At 39.9% G+C, this 24,771-nt stretch overlaps 2 protein-coding genes across 47 annotated transcripts in view; one reads left to right on the forward strand and one right to left on the reverse strand.

The window, feature by feature from the left end:
- LOC116060939 (microtubule-associated protein tau-like) overlaps positions 1-8,821 on the forward strand; it is a 44,686-nt gene extending 35,865 nt beyond the window's left edge. For 39 of the 42 annotated variants that reach the window (XM_035997269.1, XM_035997271.1, XM_035997275.1 and 36 more), the window contains 2 exons: positions 1-13; positions 6,931-8,821. The exon at positions 1-13 is cut by the window's left edge and continues 94 nt beyond it. In XM_035997269.1, the coding sequence (XP_035853162.1) occupies positions 1-13; positions 6,931-7,128 (211 nt within the window). In that variant the 3' untranslated portion in view covers positions 7,129-8,821. Of the gene's footprint in view, positions 14-1,343; positions 1,495-6,930 lie in introns of all 42 variants that reach the window. The other 3 variants (XM_031314699.2, XM_035997263.1, XM_035997266.1) reach the window with 1 other exon arrangement.
- Positions 8,822-10,577: 1,756 nt separating this feature from the next.
- The window catches only part of LOC116060933 (KAT8 regulatory NSL complex subunit 1), a 37,848-nt gene continuing 23,654 nt past the window's right edge, over positions 10,578-24,771 (reverse strand). For 2 of the 5 annotated variants that reach the window (XM_031314685.2, XM_031314684.2), the window contains 12 exons: positions 23,919-24,002; positions 22,381-22,490; positions 21,572-21,713; positions 19,852-20,017; positions 19,148-19,303; positions 18,063-18,287; positions 17,275-17,417; positions 16,424-16,551; positions 16,227-16,284; positions 15,275-15,387; positions 13,644-13,896; positions 10,578-12,203 (listed from right to left, as the gene is read on the reverse strand). In XM_031314685.2, coding sequence (XP_031170545.1) covers positions 11,991-12,203; positions 13,644-13,896; positions 15,275-15,387; positions 16,227-16,284; positions 16,424-16,551; positions 17,275-17,417; positions 18,063-18,287; positions 19,148-19,303; positions 19,852-20,017; positions 21,572-21,713; positions 22,381-22,490; positions 23,919-24,002 — 1,791 coding nt within the window. In that variant the 3' untranslated portion in view covers positions 10,578-11,990. The remainder of the gene's footprint in view (positions 12,204-13,643; positions 13,897-15,274; positions 15,388-16,226; positions 16,285-16,423; positions 16,552-17,274; positions 17,418-18,062; positions 18,288-19,147; positions 19,304-19,851; positions 20,018-21,571; positions 21,714-22,380; positions 22,491-23,918; positions 24,003-24,771) is intronic. The other 3 variants (XM_031314687.2, XM_031314688.2, XM_031314686.2) reach the window with 3 other exon arrangements.

Below are 24,771 nucleotides of genomic sequence, written 5' to 3' on the forward strand. Positions count from 1 at the left end.
GGGACAGAGAAGGGTAAAAACATCACACTCTCAACCAAACTCCATGTTAAAACACTAGATTAAGTCTTTGTCATTGTTAGTGTTGTTGTTGTTGCTCTTCTTCATGTTATCATGTCCTGCCAAATCTGCTGATTGCATGGCCTTTTTATCTGCATAGATGGAGAGTTTAGTTGTCTATTTCTTTTAATAGAAAAAACAGTTTTCACTCTTGATAATGACCTGCAGTACCTGAACACAGCATGAGTAACAGTGCAGTGCCGTGCCGTGAAGCAATTCGTAACATCGCGAGCCCTGATATCACGCCATACTTCCTGATGCTGGTGCCGGTGGCTCGCCGGCCAAAAGTTAACGGGGGGATTTTCCGCTCACAGGCGCTAGGGGGGCGAGACGACCACCATACAACCCGAAAAAAGTCATATAACCATTCCAATGTCTCCAAAGCTGTTCAGTTAAGGTAAATTAAGCTAAAAAACCTGCATAGTTCCCTTTAAGAAATGTAACTTTAAAACAAAAACAATTGCAATAATAAATATGTAAAAAAAGTCTGTGAAAATGTTTAAAAGGAAGACGCTGCAAGGCAAAATATTGAATGGAGTGGGCAAATGTTCACACAATATAATAATTTTCTAGATTGATATACATTTATAGAAATGCAGGAAATAGAATGAACAGCTTTTTTGTGTGGCATTTTTAGGCCTTTAAAAGATAGGACAGCTTTAGACATGAAAGGGGAGAGAGAGGGGGATCGACATGCAGCAAAGGGCCGCAGGTCGGAATCAAACCCGCGGATGCTGCATCGATGAGTAAGCCTCTGTATATGAGCGCACGCTCTACCAGGTGACAGTTTTAATTAGTCGGCTGGTTGGTGATTAAGAAAAATGTCCCCTACCGAAACCAAACATACATTGTTTGTCTGCACCAGATTTCACTCAAAAACCTAAACTTTTCAGGAGCTAATTCTTGATTTGGAGTCATGTTACAGCGTTTACCAACTAGACTTTTTGTAACCCAATATGCAGCACGTGATCCTAGATGTTAAAAGTGAAATCATCAACACTCATTTTTCAAAGGGTTTCACACACAGAAGCAGCCATTTTAATGGCTTAAAAAAACACACCGCTGAGTCATTCATCTCTCATCCTTTCCTTCCCTAAGTTTGGTGCTTTTCTCCCTCTTTTGTTCTTCTCCATCCAGCTGTTTTGATCATTTCATAAGTTATTGATTTGTTGTCATTATCTTCTGTTTCTTCATTTGGTTAAGTTGCCTTTTGATTTCTGTTGATGCCATCACGTGTATTTTTGTTGCATGCCCTTTTTATTCCCTCTGCTGGGGCTCGTCTGTAGAGGGAGAAGGGGAAGGAAGCAGAAGGGAGTACCTCAGACAGCCCCTCAATCCCCTCCCCCGCTGTCACCCCCCCTCAGTCACCTCAGACTGTCCCTTCAGCACCCATCACACCCATCTTGACGAACCCCCTCATAAAGATTGAGGACTCCAGTAAGTACTCACGAGCTGTGTGTTGTCTGCTACTTTAAACAGCAGCACAATGATTTTTTTTTGTTTTTGTAACTTTTTACAGGTTTCAAGGGTATAAGCAGGCAATCTAATAATCACACCTGAACATTACGCCTATACATGATTGTCATTTCCAAAACCATGGATATTAATCTGGTGCTATAACAGCTGGCTCCCTAAATTGGCACTCTGTCATCAAAGCTTTGAGGACCTCTGGTATAGTATGTCATTAAGAATTTCATAAAAAAAGTCATAGTATAGTATGTCAAATAAAAGTTATAGTATATGTTTTTTCGACATGCTATACTAGGACTTTTTTATGACTTTTGTCGACATTATATACTGTGATTGTTTTAGGTCAGTCTGTTAGAAGACCGGTTGAGGAGTCTTGGGTGGGAGATTGATTTATGATTTATAGATTATTTTTAGTCCGATGTCCAAGGGAAAGTCACACTATACCATGACTTTTTATGACTTTTTTCAACATACTGTACTATGACTGTTTCATGACTTTTTTTTTTACATACTATACTTACTATACTATAGTGTTAAACATGGGGTATACTCGCCGCAGCCGACCTGTTGGGCGCCAGTGTGATGTCATGGGAGCGCCGTAACTGTTTATACTTGCGCGTGGTGCTCGCGACACTAGTTGCAGTCTTCTCCTGAACAGAGGTGGCGCTAATGAGGAAAGGCTACAGACATTGCTCTTTCTATGGACTAGAAGAAGAAGAAAAAGGTAAACAACGGCAGAACTTGCAGCAGCATTGACATCAATGCTTCGATTTGATTGGATGACCTACTTCGTAGGATCGAGCCTTTCATTCACCATAAAAGAACTCATCTCAACCCAGTAAGTTTACAAGAGAAACTAGCAGTCACTCTGAGAGTCCTGGCATCACGTTGCCCAGGAGCTCGTTCATGCTTCCTGTTTCCGCTCTGTCGCACGCCGCTGGAAAAAATAGAGTGGTGCGCGCCCTCTGGATCTAGATCTACGTCATTTTGATGTCACATTGGCGCGCGCCAGCTCGGCTACGGCGACTGTGAAACGGCCTTTAGCTTCCCACGGCCTTTAGATTCCCATCAAGAGCTATACTGTGGTATTTCTTTGACTTACTACATACAACATACCATACTATTACTTTCCTCGATATACTACGCGATGAATTTTTTATCATGTTTTTCGACACACTGTACTGTGATCATTATAGCTCAGTCTGACTAGTTGGGGGAGTCTTAGGTTGGGAGTTTGATTCACATCAAGAGCTTTTTCGACTGACTTTCTTTTGACATACTATACTATGACGTTTTTTCCACTTTTTTCGACATACTACAGTATACTATGACTTTTTACAATTTTTTTTTTTTTTGAAATACTAAACTATGACTTTTTACAATTTTTTTTTACATACTATACTATGACTTTTTTTGACTGACTTTTTTTCGACATACTATACTATGACTATTTTTGACATACAATACTATGACTTTATGACTTTTTTCAACATCCTATACTATGACTTTTTTATGACTTTTTTCGACATACTATCCTATGACTTTTTTCGACATACTATCCTATGACTTTTTTGACTTTTTTTCAACATCCTATACTATGACTTTTTTGACTTTTTTTTGACATCCTATACTATGACTTTTTTCGACTGACATTTTTTCGACATACTATCCTATGACTTTTTTTCAACATCCTATACTATGACTTTTTTGACTTTTTTTCAACATCCTATACTATGACTTTTTTATGACTTTTTTCGAAATACTAAACTATGACTCTTTTATGACTTTTTTCGACATGCTATACTATGACTTTTTATGACTTTTTTTGACATACTATACTATGACTTTTTTATGACTTTTTTTCGAAATACTAAACTATGACTTTTTTCGACATATTATACTATGACTTTTTTATGATTTCTTTCGACATACTTATGACTTTTTTCGACATACTATACTATGACTTTTTTTCGACATATTATACTATGACTTTTTTATGACTTTTTTCGACATGCTATACTATACTATGACTTTTTTGACTTTTTTTGACATGCTATACTATGACTTTTTTTATGATTTCTTTCGACATACTATACTATGACTTTTTTCGATATACTATACTATGACTTTTTTATCATGTTTTTTGACACACTATGCTGTGATATTATAGCTCAGTCTGTTAGAAGACTAGTTGAGTAGTCTTAGGTTGGGAGTTTGATTCCCATCAAGAGCTAAGTCTTTTATTATTTTTAGTCAGATGTCCAAGAGAAAGTCATAGTATAGTATGTTGAAAAAAGTTTATTTTATCTTTAGGTATGCAGAGAAATATAGAGCTTGTCCACAAAGGGTCTGTCTCTCATAACTTTTAATGAGAAATAAAAACATAACTCACATTGATCAGGGAAACTTTTATTCATTAGTTATACATCATATACTGTATATACTACAAAATGTTGAAGTCTATATAGTCATAGTATAGTATGTCGAAAAAAGTCATAGTCATACATACATACATAGTCATAGTATGTTTAAAAACAGATAAAAAGTCGTAGTATAGAACATAAAAAAAGTCATAAAAAAAAAAATTGATGTCGAAAAAAGTCATTGTATAGTATTTCGAAAGAAATCATAGTATATTATGTCGAAAAAGAGTCATAAAAAAGTCAGTATAGTATGTCCAAAAGAGTCAAAATATAGTATGTTGAAAAACGTAGTATAGTATGTCCGAGTTATAAAAAAGTCATAGTATAGTATGTCGAAAAAAGTCATAAAAAATTCATAGTATAGTGTCATGTTCTTTAATTGAGAGGAAGTCACAAAAGCCCCAACAGCTTCACTCATTTGATCTCTGTTTATTATACTGTAAGTTAAAGCAAAAGGATTACAAGACACATATCGATGCAGGCCATTTACTTCACCCTGGAGCTCCGCAGAATGGCCCCGACTTCCTAGTTCAGACAGTTAACAACAAAGTTAAAAACAGTTACTATTCTACTCCGAGGTGTCGCCTCCCATTGGTTGGCTGGGGCCAGGTCCTATTGGCCCATTGTTGGCGCTTAGGCGTGTCTACGCCTCTTAGCGCTCTCCTGGTCCAATGGTTCTTCAGTCGCTCCCATAGGGAGGAGCGTACCTATGATTCATGTAACTCTTACATGACTTCTCACATGACCACACTTACAACAGCTGTTTCACAACCTATGTCTCTCATCCTGTTTTTAGGCCTTTTGTACTTTTCCACTGTCCCATACTGATGTAACCTGTCTATACCAGCTCATCATGTGTTAACAGGGAGGGTAATGATTACACACATATTGCAAAGAGTTTGGTGTTTAGGCACATTAGCATGTTAACTTTAATTATTTCATCACAATAGTATGTTGAAAAAAAGTCATAGTATTGTATGTTTTAAGAAAGAGACAAAAAGTCATAGGATAGTATGTCAAAAAAGTCACAGTATAGTATGCAATAAAAAGTCATAGTATATTATGTCGGAAAATGTCATAATATAGCATGTCGAAAAAAAGTCATAGTATAGTATGTCGAAAAAAGTGATAAAAAGTCATAGCATAGTATGTCGAAAAAAGTCATATTATAGTATGTTGAAAAACAAAGTGTCTGTCTTTTAATAAGAAATTAAAACAGAACTTACATTGAACAGGGAAACTTATTAACATACATTTGTTACACATCATAGCTTAAAGATGTCATAAGAAAGTCATAGTATAGCATGTCGAAAAAAGTCATAAAAAAAGTCATAGTATAGCATGTCAAAAAAAGTCATAGTATAAGTACGTAATAAAAAAAGTCAGTACATTACGTTAAAAAAAAGTCATAGTATAGTATGTCAAAAAAAGTTGAAAATACAGTGGTGCTCATAAGTTTACACACCCATGCTAAAGTTGACTAAAAAGAGGAATAAAAAAACATCTTTTGTAAATTGATGCCTTAATTAAAAAATAAGGAAAAATCCAACCTTTAAGGACACCAATTTTCTTTGTGAATGAATAATGTATCGTAAATAAATAAATGTTCTTCCTTAAAATACAGGGGGCATAAGTAAGTACACCCCTATGTTAAATTCCCATAGAGGCAGGCAGATTTTTATTTTTAAAGGCCAGTTATTTCATGGATCCAGGATACTATGCATCCTGATAAAGTTCCCTTGGCCTTTGGAATTAAAATAGCCCCACATCATCACATACCCTTCACCATACCCCTACATCATCACATACCCTTCACCATACCCCCACATCATCACATACCCTTCACCATACCCCCACACCATCACATACCCTTCACCATACCCCCACATCATCACATACCCTTCACCATACCCCACATCATCACATACCCTTCACCATACCCCCACACCATCACATACCCTTCACCATACCCCCACATCATCACATACCCTTCACCATACCCCCACATCATCACATACCCTTCACCATACCCCCACATCATCACATACCCTTCACCATACCCCCACATCATCACATACCCTTCACCATACCCCCACACCATCACATACCCTTCACCATACCCCCACATCATCACATACCCTTCACCATACCCCCACATCATCACATACCCTTCACCATACCCCACATCATCACATACCCTTCACCATACCCCCACATCATCACATACCCTTCACCATACCCCCACACCATCACATACCCTTCACCATACCCCCACATCATCACATACCCTTCACCATACCCCCACATCATCACATACCCTTCACCATACCCCCACATCATCACATACCCTTCACCATACCCCCACATCATCACATACCCTTCACCATACCTAGAGATTGGCATGGGGTACTTTCCATAAAATCATCTCTCAATGCAAATCAAACCAGCTATTAGGCTAACTGAAATAAAACCATGCCAATCTCTAGGTATGGTGATTTCTTTAATTAAGGCATTAAGATCAATTTCCAAAAGATGATTTTTTTATTCCTCTTTTCAACTTTAACATGGGTTCATAAACTTATGAGTGCCACTGTAAGTCATAGTATAGCATGTCTAAAAAAGTCATAAACAGTCATAGTATAGTATGTCGAAAAACAAAGTGTCCGTCACAACTTTTGATAAGAAATAATAACAGAACTCACATTGAACAGTGAAACCTTTATTAATGTACATTTGTTACACATCATTGCTTAAAGTCATAAAACGTTGTCGTATGTCATAAAAATGTCATAAAGTTATAGTAAACTTTAAAGGTACATGTGAGGAAATAAGTGTTAGGGACATTTTGTAATCCAGCAGCTGTGATCACATGGAGTGCATCATTCAGCACATTGTTGCCCACCAGAGGGCGCTCTACAGCACCTGAAACTGCACATCATCCAGGCAGCATGTTTGACCTTTCCTTGTGATCTGCCCGCAGATTGAGAGCCACAAACTAAACTTCCGTGAGGTGGCCAAGGCCCGCACTGACCACGGCGCTGAGATCATCTCTTTGGAAGACTCCCCCCACCAGCTCAGCACCGTGTCCTCCTCCGGCAGCATCAACATGGCCGACTCTCCGCAGCTCTCCACACTGGCTGACCAGGTGTCCGCCTCTCTGGCCAAACAAGGCTTGTGAATGCACCCCCCACATCCACTTCCTCCACTTCCTCCACCTCAACCACACGACCACGTAGAGGAGTTGTAATGCCTTCCTCGTTATTGGCACAGGACTTTTTTAGCTACCCGTCACTGTTTATCCTTCACTAACCTTTGAAACTGTTCTTGAGGCATTACTTGTAGACAGAAAAGAAAATACAGATAAGGCCAACATGTATGCCATTTCTCTCTGTGGGTCTCTTTATTTGCTATTTCTACCTTTTGTAAGTCTCCCTTTAAGAGTTAAAGCACCCAAGCAGAGCATAACTCTCCCTGTGAATCTGAGGATCTTATCTTCATACATATCCTGGTGAATCTGACGTCATTTAACACTTGGTTTCCTGTCACATTGACTGTAAACCCTTTAGAAAGTTATGTTTTTAATGTACAAGTCCCCTTTGACGGGTCTCCCCTTATATTTCTTTTGATAAAACTTGGAAGAAATGGAGGCAGACTGCTGGGGTCCAGCTTGTGCTAAAGCAGAAGGAACAGTTAACAGGGTATGGTGAGGGGTGTCGGAGCAAAACTGTTTAAAAAGAAATGGCAGAAAAAAAAAATGCTTTCAGACCTCAGAGTGCTGTCTTTGCTTTGTGTAGTCCCAACACGACAGGGGTGTAACATGGATGAAAAAAAAAGAATTAAAAAAAAACGGAACGGCTAGAGTAGAAACCTTTGGTTTGTGTTGGGCACAGTTTTATAATCGTATTCTGTGGATATATGACATGTATTTGATATGAAGAAACATTTGTATTGTGCCTGCTACTGTCAGTGTTATTTTACTTTTTGTTACTGCTCTGTTGTAAATGCGCTAAAGCTTGAAGAGGAAACCTTAAGGCATTTCAAGTGTAACTTTCATGGCCAAATTATTAAAGGCACAGTTCAGATGTTTTGAAGTGTGGTTATATGAGCTACTTCTCCAGAGTCAGTGTTAGCTACAGTAGACGGCGGTCGACACGCCCCCAGTTTAGAGAAGCAGACAGGAGTACCGACGCAGAAGCTATAAAAATTAATATCAGTTTAAGTGTGCGCTATATTTAGAATATTTTAACCGCTTTATCTGCCTAACAGATGGAGGCAGCGGTAGAGCAGCAACTCCCGTGTCTGGTGGCTTTGGAGAGATAAAACAGAGATAACGGCTTCAGTTCCCCATCGTAAAGGGCTGTCTGACAGCAAGGTAAAGCGCTGAAAATATTCTAAATATAGCATACACTTAAACTGACATTGTAGGTAATACTCTGTGGATAAGTAGCTCATACAACCCCACTTCAAAATATCTGAACTATGCCTTTAAGAGGACTAGTCAGTCATTGATTACAGTATTTAAACTGCTATATGCACATAAAAGGTAGGTAGAATAATGTTCATCACAGTTATTGGAAAGTATTCTTAAAGCGAGACTACGTAACGTCTGCTAAAATGAAAATGATCAGTGCTAAATGTTAAGCTATTTATAATTTAGCTAAAATGCTAAGCTATTTATAATTTAGCTAAAATGCTAAGCTAGTGTAACAGTAGCACGAGTGCAGAGGAGTCATAAAGTCAGCAAGCTGCTAACATTAGCCACCATAAGCTGCGGGTCATACCAGTGTGAAGGTGCTGTTTATAAATTTGACTTTTCTGATTTATTAGTTCCTCTCTCAAGCGTTACATGGTCTCACTTTAACGGTTTACAACTAAAAAAAAAAAGTGTTTGAAAATGTACTCAACCAGAATGAATATAGCAATGGGTGGATGACGGGTGGATGATGGGTTGATTGGGCCAAGTGGAGATGAGGGAAAACTGTACAGCGATGAGTTCATCTGCTCGGGCAGTTTAATCATCACATCTGTATCTGAGCACTGAACACAGGATTCATCACGATGGAACTCTCAGCTGGTTGCTTTGATCTTCAGTGATAAAATACTCGAGTTCTCCGCTAAGCAAAAGTATGCAAATACCCGAATATCACACCCGCATGTGGTTTTCGGTTTGGTTTGACCGCACTAATGGGAGAAAATCCCTGCAGCCAGGTTCAAACACTTCCAAACCCCATGTTTGTAAAGAAGCTAAATTAGCAGTTAATTCACAAGCTCTTTAAACAAAGATTAGAGGAAAATATACACAAAACAGGATTTTGTCTGTTTTTTTCATGCTTCTCTATCCTGTTAATCATCTCATGACCCTCTCAAGATTATCTTGCGTCCCCTAGTGGGGGTCTCGACCCTCGGAGTGGGAACCACAGTAAAACGCTAAGTAATAAAAGTTAACAATTACTGGAATTGTTGGGTCTTTGTAAATTATAGTGTGGTCTAGACCTACTCTATCTGTAGTGTCCTGAGATAACTCTTGTTATGATTTGATACTATAAATAAAATTGAACAGGGCTGTCCACATTGTTTTAGAGGTAAAGTGACAGGGCCACAGATCAGAAAAGATCCGGAGGGAGTTATTCAACCATTTACTTTATACTAATCTTGTATTTTGAAATGAATGCAACCAGCTTTTTTCCCCTTAATTTGTAACAAGAACAATGTTCCCTTAAAAATGTGCTAAAAAACGTCCTAATGTCGACCAATATTCCCGGTGATTCATCACTATTACTCGCATTAATATTAAGCTAAACAACTTCTTGCATGCACCTCATGTACGAGTCTGCTTGTTGCCTCCCCTTTCACAAAGTGGTCTCTCTCTCTCGCTCTATATCCTGTTTTATGAACGCTTTTTCTGGATTTGGATCCGTTCCGACCTAGGACTAAAAAAGTCATAAAGACTCAAACACTTTGCTCCCAACTGTGTGTATTTAACATATGTTGCCAACATAGATATAAGTGTTTTATCTCTATGATCGCAAAGATGCTACTTTAAGTTAGCAGGTAGGACTTAAGGGTGTGCTTTGCAACATTATCTGCATGCTAAATTCTTGGTTCTTTTTTTTCCCCAACTAGACCACATTCGTCTCAGTGTGCAGGACAGACATTTGTGCTGAGGGAGGGGAGTTGCTCCCACTGTGTGTGCGGTAATGTGCTTTTGGTGAGTCCTCTCGTGCCACGAGAGGTTTTCTGCAGTAACTAAACTCATCACCTTTCTTTTCTGACGCTGTGCAGTTTGTGGAAATGTGATTGTTCTCATTATTGTGCATTTGATCAATAACTGGTTTATGATGATTCTTGTTGCTGTATATGTGTATTTGAAAATAAATGCTACGAAGTCACCGTCGTCGTGAACGATTGCAACACCAAGTGCCGTCGGAAATCACTCCCCATTTACCACACACACACACACACACATATTTACATACCGTGTTCACAATGGCATGTTTACAGATGCAAATAGTCTTGATGATGCAAAGTGTGCCCAAAAAGCTCACTTAAAGAGTGAATATTATCCAACAATGAATGATTTCAGACGGCTTTTACACTGATGAAGGACTTGAGGCCAGGACAATAACGCCAAGTTAAACATAAATGTTTTAATGGTACTATTTACAAAAAGAAAACAATTCTGCTTTTTTGATTAGGTTAACTGCTGCAACAATCGAACAGGTACATTGACATCTTGCTTAAACTACAAAAGAAAAAACAGTGATTGAATGGCTGTGGCATAAGAAGGTGTAAAATGAAAACAACCATAGTTTTTTTTTGCATAGCAATTAGTTACTTGGGGGGAGAGGGGGAGGGGAGAGAAGAGTGTGGTTATGACATTGGTGGGGTGGCAAAAAACAAAATCCATCCATCCTGCAACAAGAGTAGATCTGATCTGAGTGAAACTATTTAACAGCAGAAAATATTCCCTTAAATTGAAAAACCTGAGCTTGGGGTGGCTTCTAGCTGAGAGCTGCTACATTTGAAATGTTTGCAAGAGAAAAAAAGAGGAAGGGGGGGGGATTGTGTTATGTCTTTATTTTGCCACAGTTTAACTTTTCTACTACAGCAACGACCGTACGCAAAGAGTGAAACTAGCAGATGGTACACTCTCCCCGGTTACTACCCCCCCCTCCCACTGATTTTGTTTTTTTAATAAGTGGAAACCTTGTGATAAGACTTACATTAGCATGGTTTTCAGCATGCAGCAGCGCTTTTTCTGTAGGGCAAGTGCTCAAATAAAAGACACCCCAGTAAGAAGAAGACAGGAGCTGGACACTCTCTCTGAAAGAGACTGGAAAGGAATGATTTACTATTCAAAAAAAAACAACACAAAGAATGTGTTACACAGAAACAGACCGAACAGATACAAATAAAAACATGTCAGGAATGAAAAAAAAAAAAAAAAAAAAAACAACAGACAAAGAAAAGCAAACCAATAAAACTAGACTTGGCAGTTGGAGAAGTGCTCTGGTGATTTCAGGCGACCTCTAGAGGAAGAAGAAGGGAACCACATCTCAAATGTACCTGTTTATTTGGATGAGGAAGGTGGGGGGGTTTGTAATTTGTCACTCCACTAAAAATGTACATGGGAATTACAAGCAAACTAGTCAATAGAAAACACCCTTTGGCCATATTTTGAGGAGTCCGCTACATAGTGCGCTACGAGTGTACACGCGACATATGAAACACCACTAAGCCCCCCCATGTACATTGTTTAGCCTACTACAGAAAACATTTTTTGTAACGTGTTGTTTTATACTTTTTTTGTTTTTTACATTTATCCTTTTTTTTCCTGTGACAAAAACAAGTGTAGGGAAAGGCTTCTATCTCCATAATGTTCACTAAAAACTGTGAAATTTATTAGACTGATGTTTGAATATCAAACAACAGGAACCCATTTAATATCTTATTCTGCTTTAAGGTTCTGCTTGTTAATGCCAGAGAGGAGCTGTGGGGGGGAGGGTGTGGGGGGGTGGGGGACCTCAGCCTGTCAGTCATTCATCGGTGGGTGGCGGAGGCCTTGTGTTTGGGGCCGCTGTCGTCGTCACAAGGCAGCTCCATGTCGTCCGAGTCCAGCCGGCCGTAGGCCGTTGTTCGGCACCCTGAGATGCTGCGCATTCTGGGCCTGATGTGGTGGTCGTCCTCCGGCTCTGGCTCCGGGGCTGGGTCCTCCGGCAAAGGGAAGCTGCGGCGTTCCCACGGCGCTACCGTCTGCCAAACATCAGACAACGCTCATTAAAAAGATATCCTAAAAACATGGCTTCAAATCTGCTGTATTTCTATACATTCAGGACTAAACAGCCAGTTCTTTTTGATATAACAATGACTAACAATTAGGGTGCAAATGGCTAATGAATGTTCCAATGATCCAACAATTAAATTTAAGTCTGAAATGATTTTTTATTTATTTTTTTATCATGAGTTAAACACTCAAGAACTTGATCTGATTTGACTGAGTGCAAGAAACATGAGCAGACAAGTCTGATTATCCAGTAATCTGGAACAATAAATAATGTTTATGATACAAAACCTGCTGTATTAATGGTGTCATATTCTTAACCATCTCTCTACTTTAAGCTACAACCTGCTCTTTAGTGGAGTGATGACATTAAACAAGATGGACAGCAGCAGCCCGGGGTGTCCAGGCTGGTAGCCAGGAGCTGCCTCCGATTTCAACCCTCCTGTTGTCCTCGGGTCAAATTTGACCCATTTTCAAAAAGTTTATATATCAGAAATTTGGGTTTCTTTCAAGCAAATTAACGTGGATCGTCCCATACAACGTTCTTCACAATTTAAAAAAGATGATCAGTTCACTACGAATTTGGTTGCTTTATTCAATTTTTTTTAATAAAAGAAAGTCACAAAAGTGACCCAAAAAAAAGTATAAAACATTTTTAAAAAAGGCAGGAGAATCGACAAATATCGGAAAGTCGGGAAATGTGACAAAACGGTCAAAAAAGACGACCAAAACGTAAAAAAAAAAAAAGTTTTAATTTTAAATTTTGACCCAGAAAAACAAAACGCTGCACCGGCTGCAGAGGCTTTTACCAACCACTTGCTGTCTAAAAGCACCTTAAAAGTCAGGATATTAGCCTCTGCTCCTTCATGTGAAGTCAATTTAGTTTTATTTTTGTAGCCTAAAATCTCAAATTAGTCTCAGAGGGATTTACAATCTTCGTTTTAATATCGTTGGACTGACCAAATGTATTCATTTCCTGCCTCCCTACATAACATGAAATAGGTACAACAAACTTGTGTTGCAACATGATTTTGAGGGACTAAATTCTAGCAGCTGTGAGTTTTTTATTGGGGACTCGCAGGCATTTAAGTGTACATAAGCGCTACAGAAGTCAATAACATGAAGAACTTGACTGCTAAAAGAGTGTAGACTATAATAACCAACATGTGTTCAGTGGTGCACAAACTGTTCTTTCAGAAGTTATTTGCATCGTGTTAAAGGCCTCGCTACTGCTGAGGAGGATGAACTACCAAGACGCTTATTTTAGCGATTTGAATCCACCACAGATTTCTACTGTCCAAATGTTGTTCTATTCTATACTATTCTTAGGATAGGATCATTTGGAAGCACTTCTGAGAGAGAGCTGATTTTTGATCCCTGCTGAATGAGCTTTGAGCGATCCGAGAACATACCCTTTCTTCAAAGGTGAAGTCGGGGGTGGAGCACCGCGTGTCCTCGCTGGACAGCAGCCGATGGGAGTCCCTGGAGCAGGGTGTGTGGGGGTTGGAGGTGGTGTCGGGGCTGGCTGGACTCATGGGCGATGGCACGTGGCTGTAGTCGTGGAGCATGGGGCAGTGGCCGGGGTCTGGGGACGCAGGCTGGGGGGTGGGAGGGTTGGTCCCGCACAGCAGCGGCGTGGTGCGCCCGTCCACAGATTTGTACGACCTGAGGGACAAGACACAGATCACGTCACATCTACAGTCTACAGACTAGTACGTGACTAGGGCTGCACAATATATCGTTTTTAATCGGCATCACAATATCAACTGGCGCAACAAGCACATTGCCAAAGGCTGCAACATATCGCAATACACATTTTTTGTGTTAGTTGAAATAAAAACATCAGTAGAAAATTACACTTTAAAAAGTCTTTTTTAAGTGGTGCCTTTTATATTCAACTCAACGTTCAGTAGGGTTGGGTTTGGTTTTTTTCCGATACCGGTGCTAAAACAATACTTTTAAAACGGTGCCAATGCTGGTGCCTGAACCGATACTTAAAAAAATAGGGGAATAGGGCATTTTACAATAACTTTGAATGCACCACAAGGCTTACTAGTTTTAAGTGAACGCACCGTCTGTGTTTTTCCAACAACGGCAGCTGCAGACTGCTTAACGTCCCGCTGTTGAAATCCTCCACAGTGAAATACAGTCACCCTTTACACCGTTGAGCTGTCAGCATTTTAACCGTGTTTACTCCAGCTGCTAGCTAATGGTAGGCTAACGTTAGCTGCTGTCAAGTGAAGTGTTAACTAGCGTCACATGTAGCGATGCTCCTGTTGCCTCAAACGTCTGTTTCAGAGCATCAGAGAGCAGCGCAAAAGGCATTTAATTGGCACCGAAATAGAGCTGGGCAATATATCAATATTATATTGATATCGTGATATGAGACTAGATATCATCTTAGATTTTGAATATCGTGATATGGCATAAGTCTTGTCTTTTCCTTGTTTTAAAGGCTGCGTTACAGTAAAGTGATGTCATTTTCTGAACTTACCAGACTGTTGTAACTGTTATATTATTTGCCTTTACCCACTTAGTCATTATATCAACATTACTGATGATTATCTATCAAAAATCTCATTGTGTAAATATTTTGTAAAAGCACCAACAGTCAACACTACAATATTGTTGCGGTATCGATATCGAGGTATTTGGTCAAAAATATCGTGATGTTAGATTTTCTCCATATCGCCCAGCCCTACACCGAAATGAGGCACCGTAATCTGCGTTGCAATTCGGTCCGGTAAATACCGCTCGCTTAGGCACCGGGTTTCAGTACCCAACCCTAATGTTGAGTTTGTTTAATAAAAGAATATTGGTAATTATTTCCTTTTGTTTGTTTTAAGTTCAACAAGCAGTTTGTTGTATTTTAGCAGAATACTGAAAGCAGCAGAAATGCAGAACTGAGCACACGTTAATATCTGTTATTTATCACAAGTAATATCGTTATCGCGATATTCAACAACGTTATCGCACATCGCATATTTTCCTCATATCGTGCAGCCCTATACGTGATGGTGTACGTTATGGTGATGGTAGTGACCTGCTGCCCCTCCTCTTGGCAGGAGCCAGAGCCATCCAAGTCCAGCGGGAACGCTCCTGGTCCTCGTGGGGCTGATGGAGCTGAGTGAAGGCTGCGTCTGTCAGGTCCTCCACCTGCAGACACACAACATACCATCAGGACTCTGACAGCGTGCTTACTTCAGTTTAGAACTGAAAACATTAAGTCTATCAATCAACTGACAGAAAACTTGCAACTTGTACCTTCATCAGGCAAGGTGTATTACCGAAACATTGCCAGCTAATAAACGTACATTTGCAAGTTAGACAGTGTGCAGGAGTTTCTTTACAACTTTTGACCTACTCGTCCCTCTCCTACAAACCTGTCTTATGTAATAGACGTACAAAGTATTTTTCTGTTCTGAGAAAATTAATTAACAATTTTGCTAACCGATTAATCCTTTTAAAGTTAATGTTCCTTGGTTGTACCTTGCAGGGTTTCTGCAGAACTCACCAAGTTCAATTTATGGCTTTTCAAGACATTTTAATACAACATAATGTGCAATTTATTTTTATTTCACAGTTACATCAGCCAAAGTATAAAATATATATCAGTGACTGAATATCTTTGGGTTTTGTTCACACACAAAGAAAAACCTGAAGATGTCAACGTGGGCAGCGGAAAACTGTGATGGGTATTTTACTTATTCACGATTAATCTTAATAACCTAACTAAATAGGTGCTGCAATTTATGATTATGTTCATTCCTTATTGATCTAGTGAACTGATTCCGCTTTAGAGATGTAACCCTGAAAGGGTTGGAGATTTAACCACCAGGTGTCACTGTTCACTCACTGCCATACAGTATATTATCTCAGCAAGCATCTGGACATTTTAAAGCGAGTTATATGGATAATTGGAATAGATATGTGGCTCCTAATGAAGGATTCCCTGATAAATAATTATCACTTGGGACACAGAAGTCAACACTTACCTCCCGTTCATCTTCCTCTTCAGTTATGGGCTGAGAGAAGATGTCGACTGATCGCCACCTGTGAAAACAGAAAATTAAATGTCAGGACAGAAAACCAGCAGTCACAACAACTCACTAAGGGAAGAATATAACTGCCCTGGAAAAGGAAACCAACCAGACGGTTACTAGACGGTTTCAAACATCATGCAGGTATTTACCTGGGTGTGAGAATCTCTTTGTACTGCAGCTTCTCCACCCGGGTGGTGGCCGCCACAGACATGGGGATTACTATGTTGTTGATGTCAAAAGAGCTTTCCCCTCGCCTCCTCTTGATGGGCTGCTGCTGCTGTGGGACAAAGGTGAATATCCAACGTGAGGATTCACTATGGATGTATGACCTCATATATGACCACAGGGTTTAAACGACATTACCGCGACGTTTTCCACAATAAAATCTTCAGAGATGTTTTTAGAATTTATTACCACTCAATAACAGAATTTATCTGTCAATCTAGTCGTATCGCAACAGATTCCATGTTAAAGTATAAAGGTTTTCATGTTGCTGTGTCACTAGGGAGGGGGATTTCTAACACACAAGATTAAAAACAAATGTGCCTGCTGTGTTTTTCCCTTACTTTTTCTGCTCTAGTAACCCGCCAAAAAATAAAACAAAACCACCAAGAAAATTACGTTTCAGTCTTGTTTGTCCTGCCCACTCACTCGCTTCATCGTAATCTTGCTATGTCAACAGTGTTTTGAAGACACTGGGCTGTATTTAGGGGACATTTACAGTACTTCTTAGTAAGTTTGATATCAGCAGCCACCCCACTCTTAACTCCTACAATAGACAAGTCTTATATGTTTCCTATAAGAATCACATTTTAGTGCCTAAAACACTAGTTTTCCACAGAGTGGGTGTCATGGTGCTCTGCCAGGTTTGCAGTTTGGTCATTCTGAGACAAGACTGGATTTGTAAAACTGACTGACTGACACCTAACGAAGTCCCAGTTCATTATCAGATAAGAGAAGCACACAAAAAGTGAGCCAGTGTCGTCCACTGTGTCCTTACATGTGTGCCCGGGATCTGGCCCAGCGGTGTGGAGTTCTCTGAAGACGTGGACAGCTGACGGGTGAGGGGACTGTGGAGGGACGAGTGCATGTTGGCCAGAGTTGGGCAGGGGCTGCTCGTGTCCAGGAAAAGTTTGGGGGAGGCTGGAGGACAGGAGACACACAGATTTAAGATGACTGCTCGGTCTTCTTGAGCCACGCTTTTAATGATGCCTTCAATATCACATTTAAAAAAGGATCTTAAAATGATTAAAGTTGCCCTGCCACACGTATTTCATTACTTTGTGGTAATGTCTGAAGTTCTACCATGGATCCTGTAACATTTTTTGTGGAAAAAATGCCTTGGTTACCTTGTTTCAAGCCATTCTAGCGTGGTATAGGAAGCCTGCAGGAAAACTCCGCTCGATTTGTGCCAGTTCTCATTAATATTCAACGAGCTAAGTTGCTTGACTCTGATTGGCTAACAGCTAGCCAATGAGAGCCTGGCTATCAGCATCCTTTACCCAGCGCAACTGGGCGAGCTCATGAATAGTAATGAGCTCAGCCAACACCACGTCAGACTGACCAGCTTTTGTAATTGGCCTGATTTCTCCGCTTATTTCTTTTCAGTGGCTAGAGCTGACAGAGGAGGGAGCCATTCATTTTCACATTCACAACATAACAAACACATATGGACCTGACATATTTCAAAAAATGCAAGTAAAAACGGTTTTGTGTGGCAGGGCACCTTTAATGCGATACGATAAACTACCAAGCCTATGACCAGGGCTTCATTCATTAAAGACTCACTGTCAGTCCTGTCCAGCGAGTGCTCTCGTAATCTCTTGCGGCTGTAGTTCTTGTCGTAGGGCCCTAAGGGCGTGGAGAGGCCCTGCAGCCGCTCGAGCTTGCACACAGCCTGGCCCTCGAGCCTGGCTGTGTTCAGGACAGCACTGCTGCTGCTGCTGCCCACACTGCTGTCCGCTGTCCTCTGCTTCTCAGCACGGTTCTTATAGTGGCTCAGTCCTGCAACACCAGGAACCAGTCACACATTATCATTAGACGGGGACGTTTTCAGAGCAACAATGTAAAACAATGAAAGCTACTGTAGACTAGGGCTGCAACAGACTAACGATTATTTTCATTGTTGATTTTCATTGTCGATTATTTTCTGGATTACCGGTAATAGATTAGTTGTTTGGTCTCTAAAATGTCAGAAAAAGGTGAAAAATGTGGATCAGAGTTTCCCAAAGCCTAAGAGGACGTCCTCAAATGTCTTGTTTTGTCCACAACTCAAAGATATTCAGTTTACTGTGACAGAGGAGAGAAGAAACTAGAACATATTCACATTTAACAAGCTGGAATTAGAGAATCTTTACTTTCTTAAATAAAAAATGACTCAAACCGATTACTCAAATTATAAAGTAGTTGCTGATTAATTTATTAGTTGACAACTAATCAATTCATCTTTGAAGCTCTACTGTAGACCTGTAAGAACATAGGCTGCTACTACTAGAGTTGGGCAACACATGCCTCTGCCCTGTGGCATAGTGAACGATGGTTACTGGGAAAAATGCCATTGTGAAATCAAAAACAGCTGGAATTAAATAAAAACAACCTGCAATAAACTCTGTTACTGTGAAAAGAAAGCAGGATGAACAAACATTTCATCATAATATGCTGTGTTTTGAGAATTTATTGGCGTATTTCACAATTGCATGGCAAAATATATATCTGTCACGTTTATTTTGAGTATAGAACAGTTTAGGTCTCCATATTGACGTATTATATTTAGGTAATATAATTTCAGACATTTAAGTGTAAAGGTGTGTCTGTCTGTCTGTTAAAGGGCTTTACAAACTCTCTTCCTGTGGCTCAACAGCATTTGTACTTACTGACTGCCATAAGTGAGTTGGTGAACTTGTGCTTCTCTTTGGACGAGGACAGCTTGTGTTTGAGGGAGAGCTTCTTCAGTGGTTTGCTCCTCTCCAGCGACTTTGTCTGCCACTGGCTCTTCATCACCTGCTGCAGACGAAGGCCTATACAAACGTCTGAGGACGAAGTAAACAAAGAGAGGTTAAGTCTTAAAAATGAACTGAACGAGAGAGTGTTCAGTGGATACTTCAGATTTGCCATCTGTAGTTCAACATTAGCAATTCACAACGGCATGCAAAATGTATATTTAGCCACAGAGAATCTACTATATGAGCTTATGCCAAATCCAGTGTTGTGTTGCGGTTGTAAACACAACTTTGTCTCAATTATTTATCGGTGTGATGCATTTGGGATAAAGCGCAAGACATTCCTTAAAAATTAGAAAGATTGATTAGTGTGAATCCAGAGTTACAAAGGGAAGACAATATTCTTATGTTGGTTATGAAACCATCTGTAATGGTAACAGGCCCCAGGCACTGAGAATATAGCACTTGCTCAAAGAAATATGACACCCATTACAGCAAATCGTCTAAATGTACTGAAATTGTTCTCTAAGAACTTCCTGGCAAGAATTCACTCTGTCACTTCCTGTTTGTCTTCCACTGTTGATGCAAAGTAGGTAATGACTGCGTAAACTCCTTTGAGCGAGGAACCCGACACTGACCGTCAGGAAAGGAGAGGATGGGGTGGACACCAGGATCCAGTCTCGACAGGCGCTCCAGGTTGGGCAACTCATACTGAGGGTCCTCTCTGGGGGTGGGCCAGCCACCACACATCACACAGCTGGGGTTTACTCTGCAGTTACACTGGACACAGCTGCTTCTCTGGGCCTGCGGTGGACCGAAAATCATGTTGCAAATCATGTAAAGCTCAACTGTGAATATTCATAATTCAGAGTCGACATTAACACATCTGTAAAAGTACATATTACCCAGTGAATGACATTTTCTGCAACTTATTGCACCACAGGAGTCAAGTGAGTCACCAAAGAAAACATTTCCAACTTTGAAGCCGCTGGCATGCATGGGGACAGAGTAATTGCATTTTACAGAAAAGGTTGCTAATATTGGTTGTACTTGGTACTGAATCACAGACTTGTATAAAAAAACAGAAACAGAAACAATACTGGCAGAAGTATACTTCCTGTCCTGAAACTACATTAACAGTATAACAGTGGGAAAATGGGAGTGCATATTACACTTCTACTTGTTCTGTTAATGTAAAAGTGTCACTAAGAAATCTTATTGCGTATTGTATTAAATAGAACCCTAAGCCACAGTGTTGTGGAGAGAAAAGCACGAACAATCAGCCCATGTCTTTATTTATTCTCAACCAAAACTTGTGAGTTGTCACAAGGGTTATTTCCCTTCTTTGTTGTTTGCCCTAGTTTTTCATACAGTCAGCCGTCTCTTGTTTACTCAGCTACACGGCTACAAACCAAGGTACTAAACGGTTAGTGTAGCCTAAAACGCACAAGAATAAAAGCACACGTCATCGCTCTCTGCAACCAAACATTGGTCACCTTCACAGCACTTCCTCATACATTTCAATATCAAACCCATTTATACAAACTAGGGCTGGGTTAAAATAATTGATTCTCCAAATAAAATCCATCTTTGTTTGAGTAATCTGATATTGAAATAGATCTTTTAATACATGCGTTTTCACCTTTATTTTTTTAAATCAGTTAAAGTGCTCATATTATGCTCATTTTCAGGTTCATAATTGTATTTTGAGGTTGTACCAGAATAGATTTATGTGTTATGTTAATTTTCAAGAAACACCATATTTTTGTTGTACTGCACATTGCTGCAGCTCCTCTTTTCACCCTGTGTGTTGAGCTCTCTGTTTTAGCTACAGAGTGAGACATCACACTTCTGTTCCATCTTTGTTGGGAGTTGCACATGTGCAATAGCTAGGTAAGGACTACTAGCCAGTCAGCAGTTTTTTTCCCCATTGTTCATCATGATATAGTTGTTTTACAAAAATGTTGTTTAACACGGTCCCTCTACTAACTGGCTGTAGTCGCCACAATATTGCGTTGACGACTGCTGTAGTTTGTTGCTTGTTGTCCGTTCTATTAAGTAAAAAGTACCTTAAACTAACTTTTTGGGGATCAGGTTGAGGTGACTATTTGTACTCTGAGAAGTTCTTTCATAGCAAAGCAAAATTGATATTGTAACTGTAATTTCCCTTAACTAATTGAGATCGAATTGGAAATGTAATCAAATCAGGGCCGTGTGAATCAGAATCTAGAAACCATTGGCGATACCTAGCCCTAATACGAACCGTGCCCATGCGCTTTATGCACTGAATTTATCCACACGTTACACTGGCCATATGTGAGCACGTACAAGCGCACAAACACAGACGATGACACTCACCTTTCCGTTGAGGTTGGGCACAGTGTTGGGCTGAATGAGCCGTCGTCGGCGACAGCTGACTAGCGGTCGCGTACGCGCAGCCACACACGTGCTGTCGTAGGCCGATGCCTGCTGGTGCTTGGTGTCCGCACTCTCGGCCATCCTATCGCAAAGAACACCAACAGAGCAAAATGAGGCCGCAGATCTCAGAGCTTCAACACGACATAGAAACACATTTTGTCTCAAGTGACAACCAAGTTAATTAAATATTTCAGCATAAATCTGTTTGTCTTAAAAAAAAGTGTTACGTTAAAATTGAAGATGAAATAGATACCGATACATCTATATAAGCATCTAGAAGTTTAATAATTAAAATCCTCAAAATATAATATCAGTAGCAACAGTAACAGACCTGCAACCAATGTTTATTTTCATTGATTAGTCTGCCGATCATTTTATCGATGAATGGCTTTGTCTATGGACAAATGGTTTTAATTTCCAACAGCTCTGTAAAATTGCTTGTTTTATTCAACCAACAGTCAAAGACATTTAGTTCACTATCATATCTGACAAAGAAGAGCATTAAATCCTCACATTAGAGGGTGGAACTAGTAAACATGTTGCATTTTTGCTTGAAAAATTACTAAAACGATTAATCAATCAAAATAGTTGCCAGTTACAGTTCTTACTGATTAATCATTGCAGCTCTATCAGCATCTCGTAACTACAAATCCCAGAAATCCATTATTATCACGACTTCTCAGAAGCGTTTCTCAGAAAGGAGGTTCACTTCTGGGAGCCTGAAATGAGGTTGTTATTATCAGCTGTACCTGCTGAGGACGCCGTTAACGGGCTGTGCGTTTTGACCTTTCCAAGGGCCGGGCTCTGTGTTGGAGATGTGGGCGGCGGCCGCGTGCTCCAGCCGTTCTGAACCAACATCCTGCATCGACAGATAAGACAAAGCCAGTGAGCCTCCACCTCGTGGTAACTGGCACAGCAGCACTTAGCGAAACCGGGATATTTAAGGAAACTATATAACTGAATCACCCCGGTCCTGTGGCCCTGAATTATTCAGTCTAGATTTGTGAAAGAGAGCTCCGGCTCTCCCAAAACTTTAAAACCTATTCTGCACTGTCATCAAGAAGCATGGCTGGGTGCTCCTTCTTCAGACGCTTTTACACACACATATTAACACAATGTCATGGTTTCAATCAAACGTAAGTTATTCTAGTTCCTCATCTGATGTTAAAGCATATTGTTTTTTAGTTTTAAAATCAACAGTAAAGACACAAATCTCACCATGTAACAGGGTTAAAGAGAAAAACTGACTGCATGACTAATCAAAAAAAAAAAAAAGGTGTCCACCTAGATTAGAGGCCACGCCTGCAGCTGTACTACTTTAACAAACATTTGCATGAACACAAACATATCAGTAGAAACAGGCTCATCCTGTAATAAATGATTTTGGATTGAACGTTGCTGTTGAAGGAGCTTGTTACACAAAAAGCTCTTTCGTCTGAGACCTGAGGGGCTGATAAAAAAGAAACAATTTCCTGTGAACATTTCATTTCCCCCAGACGCTTTGATTGACAAGAACATGTTGAATGTTTTTTGTTTGTTTGATTATCACGTACCTATGAATAAACTCGTAAGTGCTCAGAACAGTCAACAGCTCACATTTACCTACCGATGTAACATCCAACGCTCAGACTGTTAAGGCGATGAGCAAAGGCTGGTTTATATAATAAATGCTGAGAACTTTTATACATTTACATATTTAACACTGATTTATTTTGTAACCATTGCAAGCAGCCCAATTTAACAATTCAATGGTCTGACGTGTTATTCAAACAGCATTTGGGTGTTTTTATGATAATGCTTTAAGATTTTTGTATTGAGCTGCTTTTATTGCATAAAAATCATAGCTGTTTTTTCCTAAAACCGATCTTGCTCTTAATGTAATTTTAACTGGAAGTTCTTTAAAACAAGCACTTGTTCTTGTTCACTTGTCCCCGACAATGGCCTTGCAATTTTTTTAATCATTATCACAATGTATCAACCAGTAAAAAAGACAAGCAAATTTAGCTATTTCTGCCTCGATAATTACAAACTTCACGAGATCCCGGTGAGACTTACTGACTAGGATGAAGCAAAAAACGCTGAATACTCAATAAGAGATGTTGCATACAAGAGCCGGATTGAAGAATGAAATCAAATTATGAAAAGGAATGAATCTTAATTGACAGGTCTGCTTCGAGGCCGCAGACATCACAAATTAATTTGGTTTAGCCCCAAGAGACAGAATATGGCCAAAGCTCAGCTGTACAGGAACACAAACCTGTGTTAACGTTTACTCTTTCACACTTACCTGAGTATTTACAGGCTCTGTCTTCACTTCTGTTCCACCTGCTGTCCCACCGCTGGGGGAAAAACCTCCCAGCTCCACTGAGCCCTAGAAAAGCAAGACCGGAGCGTTATACTTCCAACAAAGATTAAGGCTACATTAACACTACTACGTTTTCATTTTTAAGCGGCACTTTGAGATAAAAACAATCTCTCTCCACTAGAGCTGTCAATCTTCTTCTATAATACCATTCAATTATAATATTCGAATAATTGAATATTTAATGCTCAAATGCAGCCTGTTATTAATATGTACTACACTAATGTCAATGCCACTATACGCATGTGGTTGTTGTTACACGTTCTGTCCACTAGATGGACTTCCAACATCAGCCTGGCACTTTGTTTTACATTCATTTTCCACCACGAACACACAGCGACAAGCACAAATCAACAGAGAACTCTGTACTGAAACATTAACAAGTGTAGTGAGGCGGCTCTGTTGTAAAGGCTAACGATGCTCGGTTAGCACAGCGACATCATGTTAGAAAGCACAGCCGAAACGATTTGTCTTAAACTCGCGTTTCTCACTCCCGCTTACTTATTGTTCAGACGTGACATGACATGACAAAAGCATTTCGTTTTCACATGCGGGTAGGCCAAGGCGAGAAGAGGGAGATTAGCTAACGTTAGTCAACGTATTTTACTCTCCACACAAGAGTTTTAGCTCCAGCAGCAGAACTAATCTCCGTCCATATTAACACGTCTGACAACACACATCACATGACCATTCACACACACTGGGCATGTGCGTGCCGGTGTAAACAGGAAGAAGATAGTCTGACATTACTCTGCGGTTGTAAATCATGGATGTATAA

The sequence above is a fragment of the Sander lucioperca genome, chromosome 22 (assembly GCF_008315115.2).
Source record: "Sander lucioperca isolate FBNREF2018 chromosome 22, SLUC_FBN_1.2, whole genome shotgun sequence".
NCBI lineage: Eukaryota > Metazoa > Chordata > Actinopteri > Perciformes > Percidae > Sander > Sander lucioperca.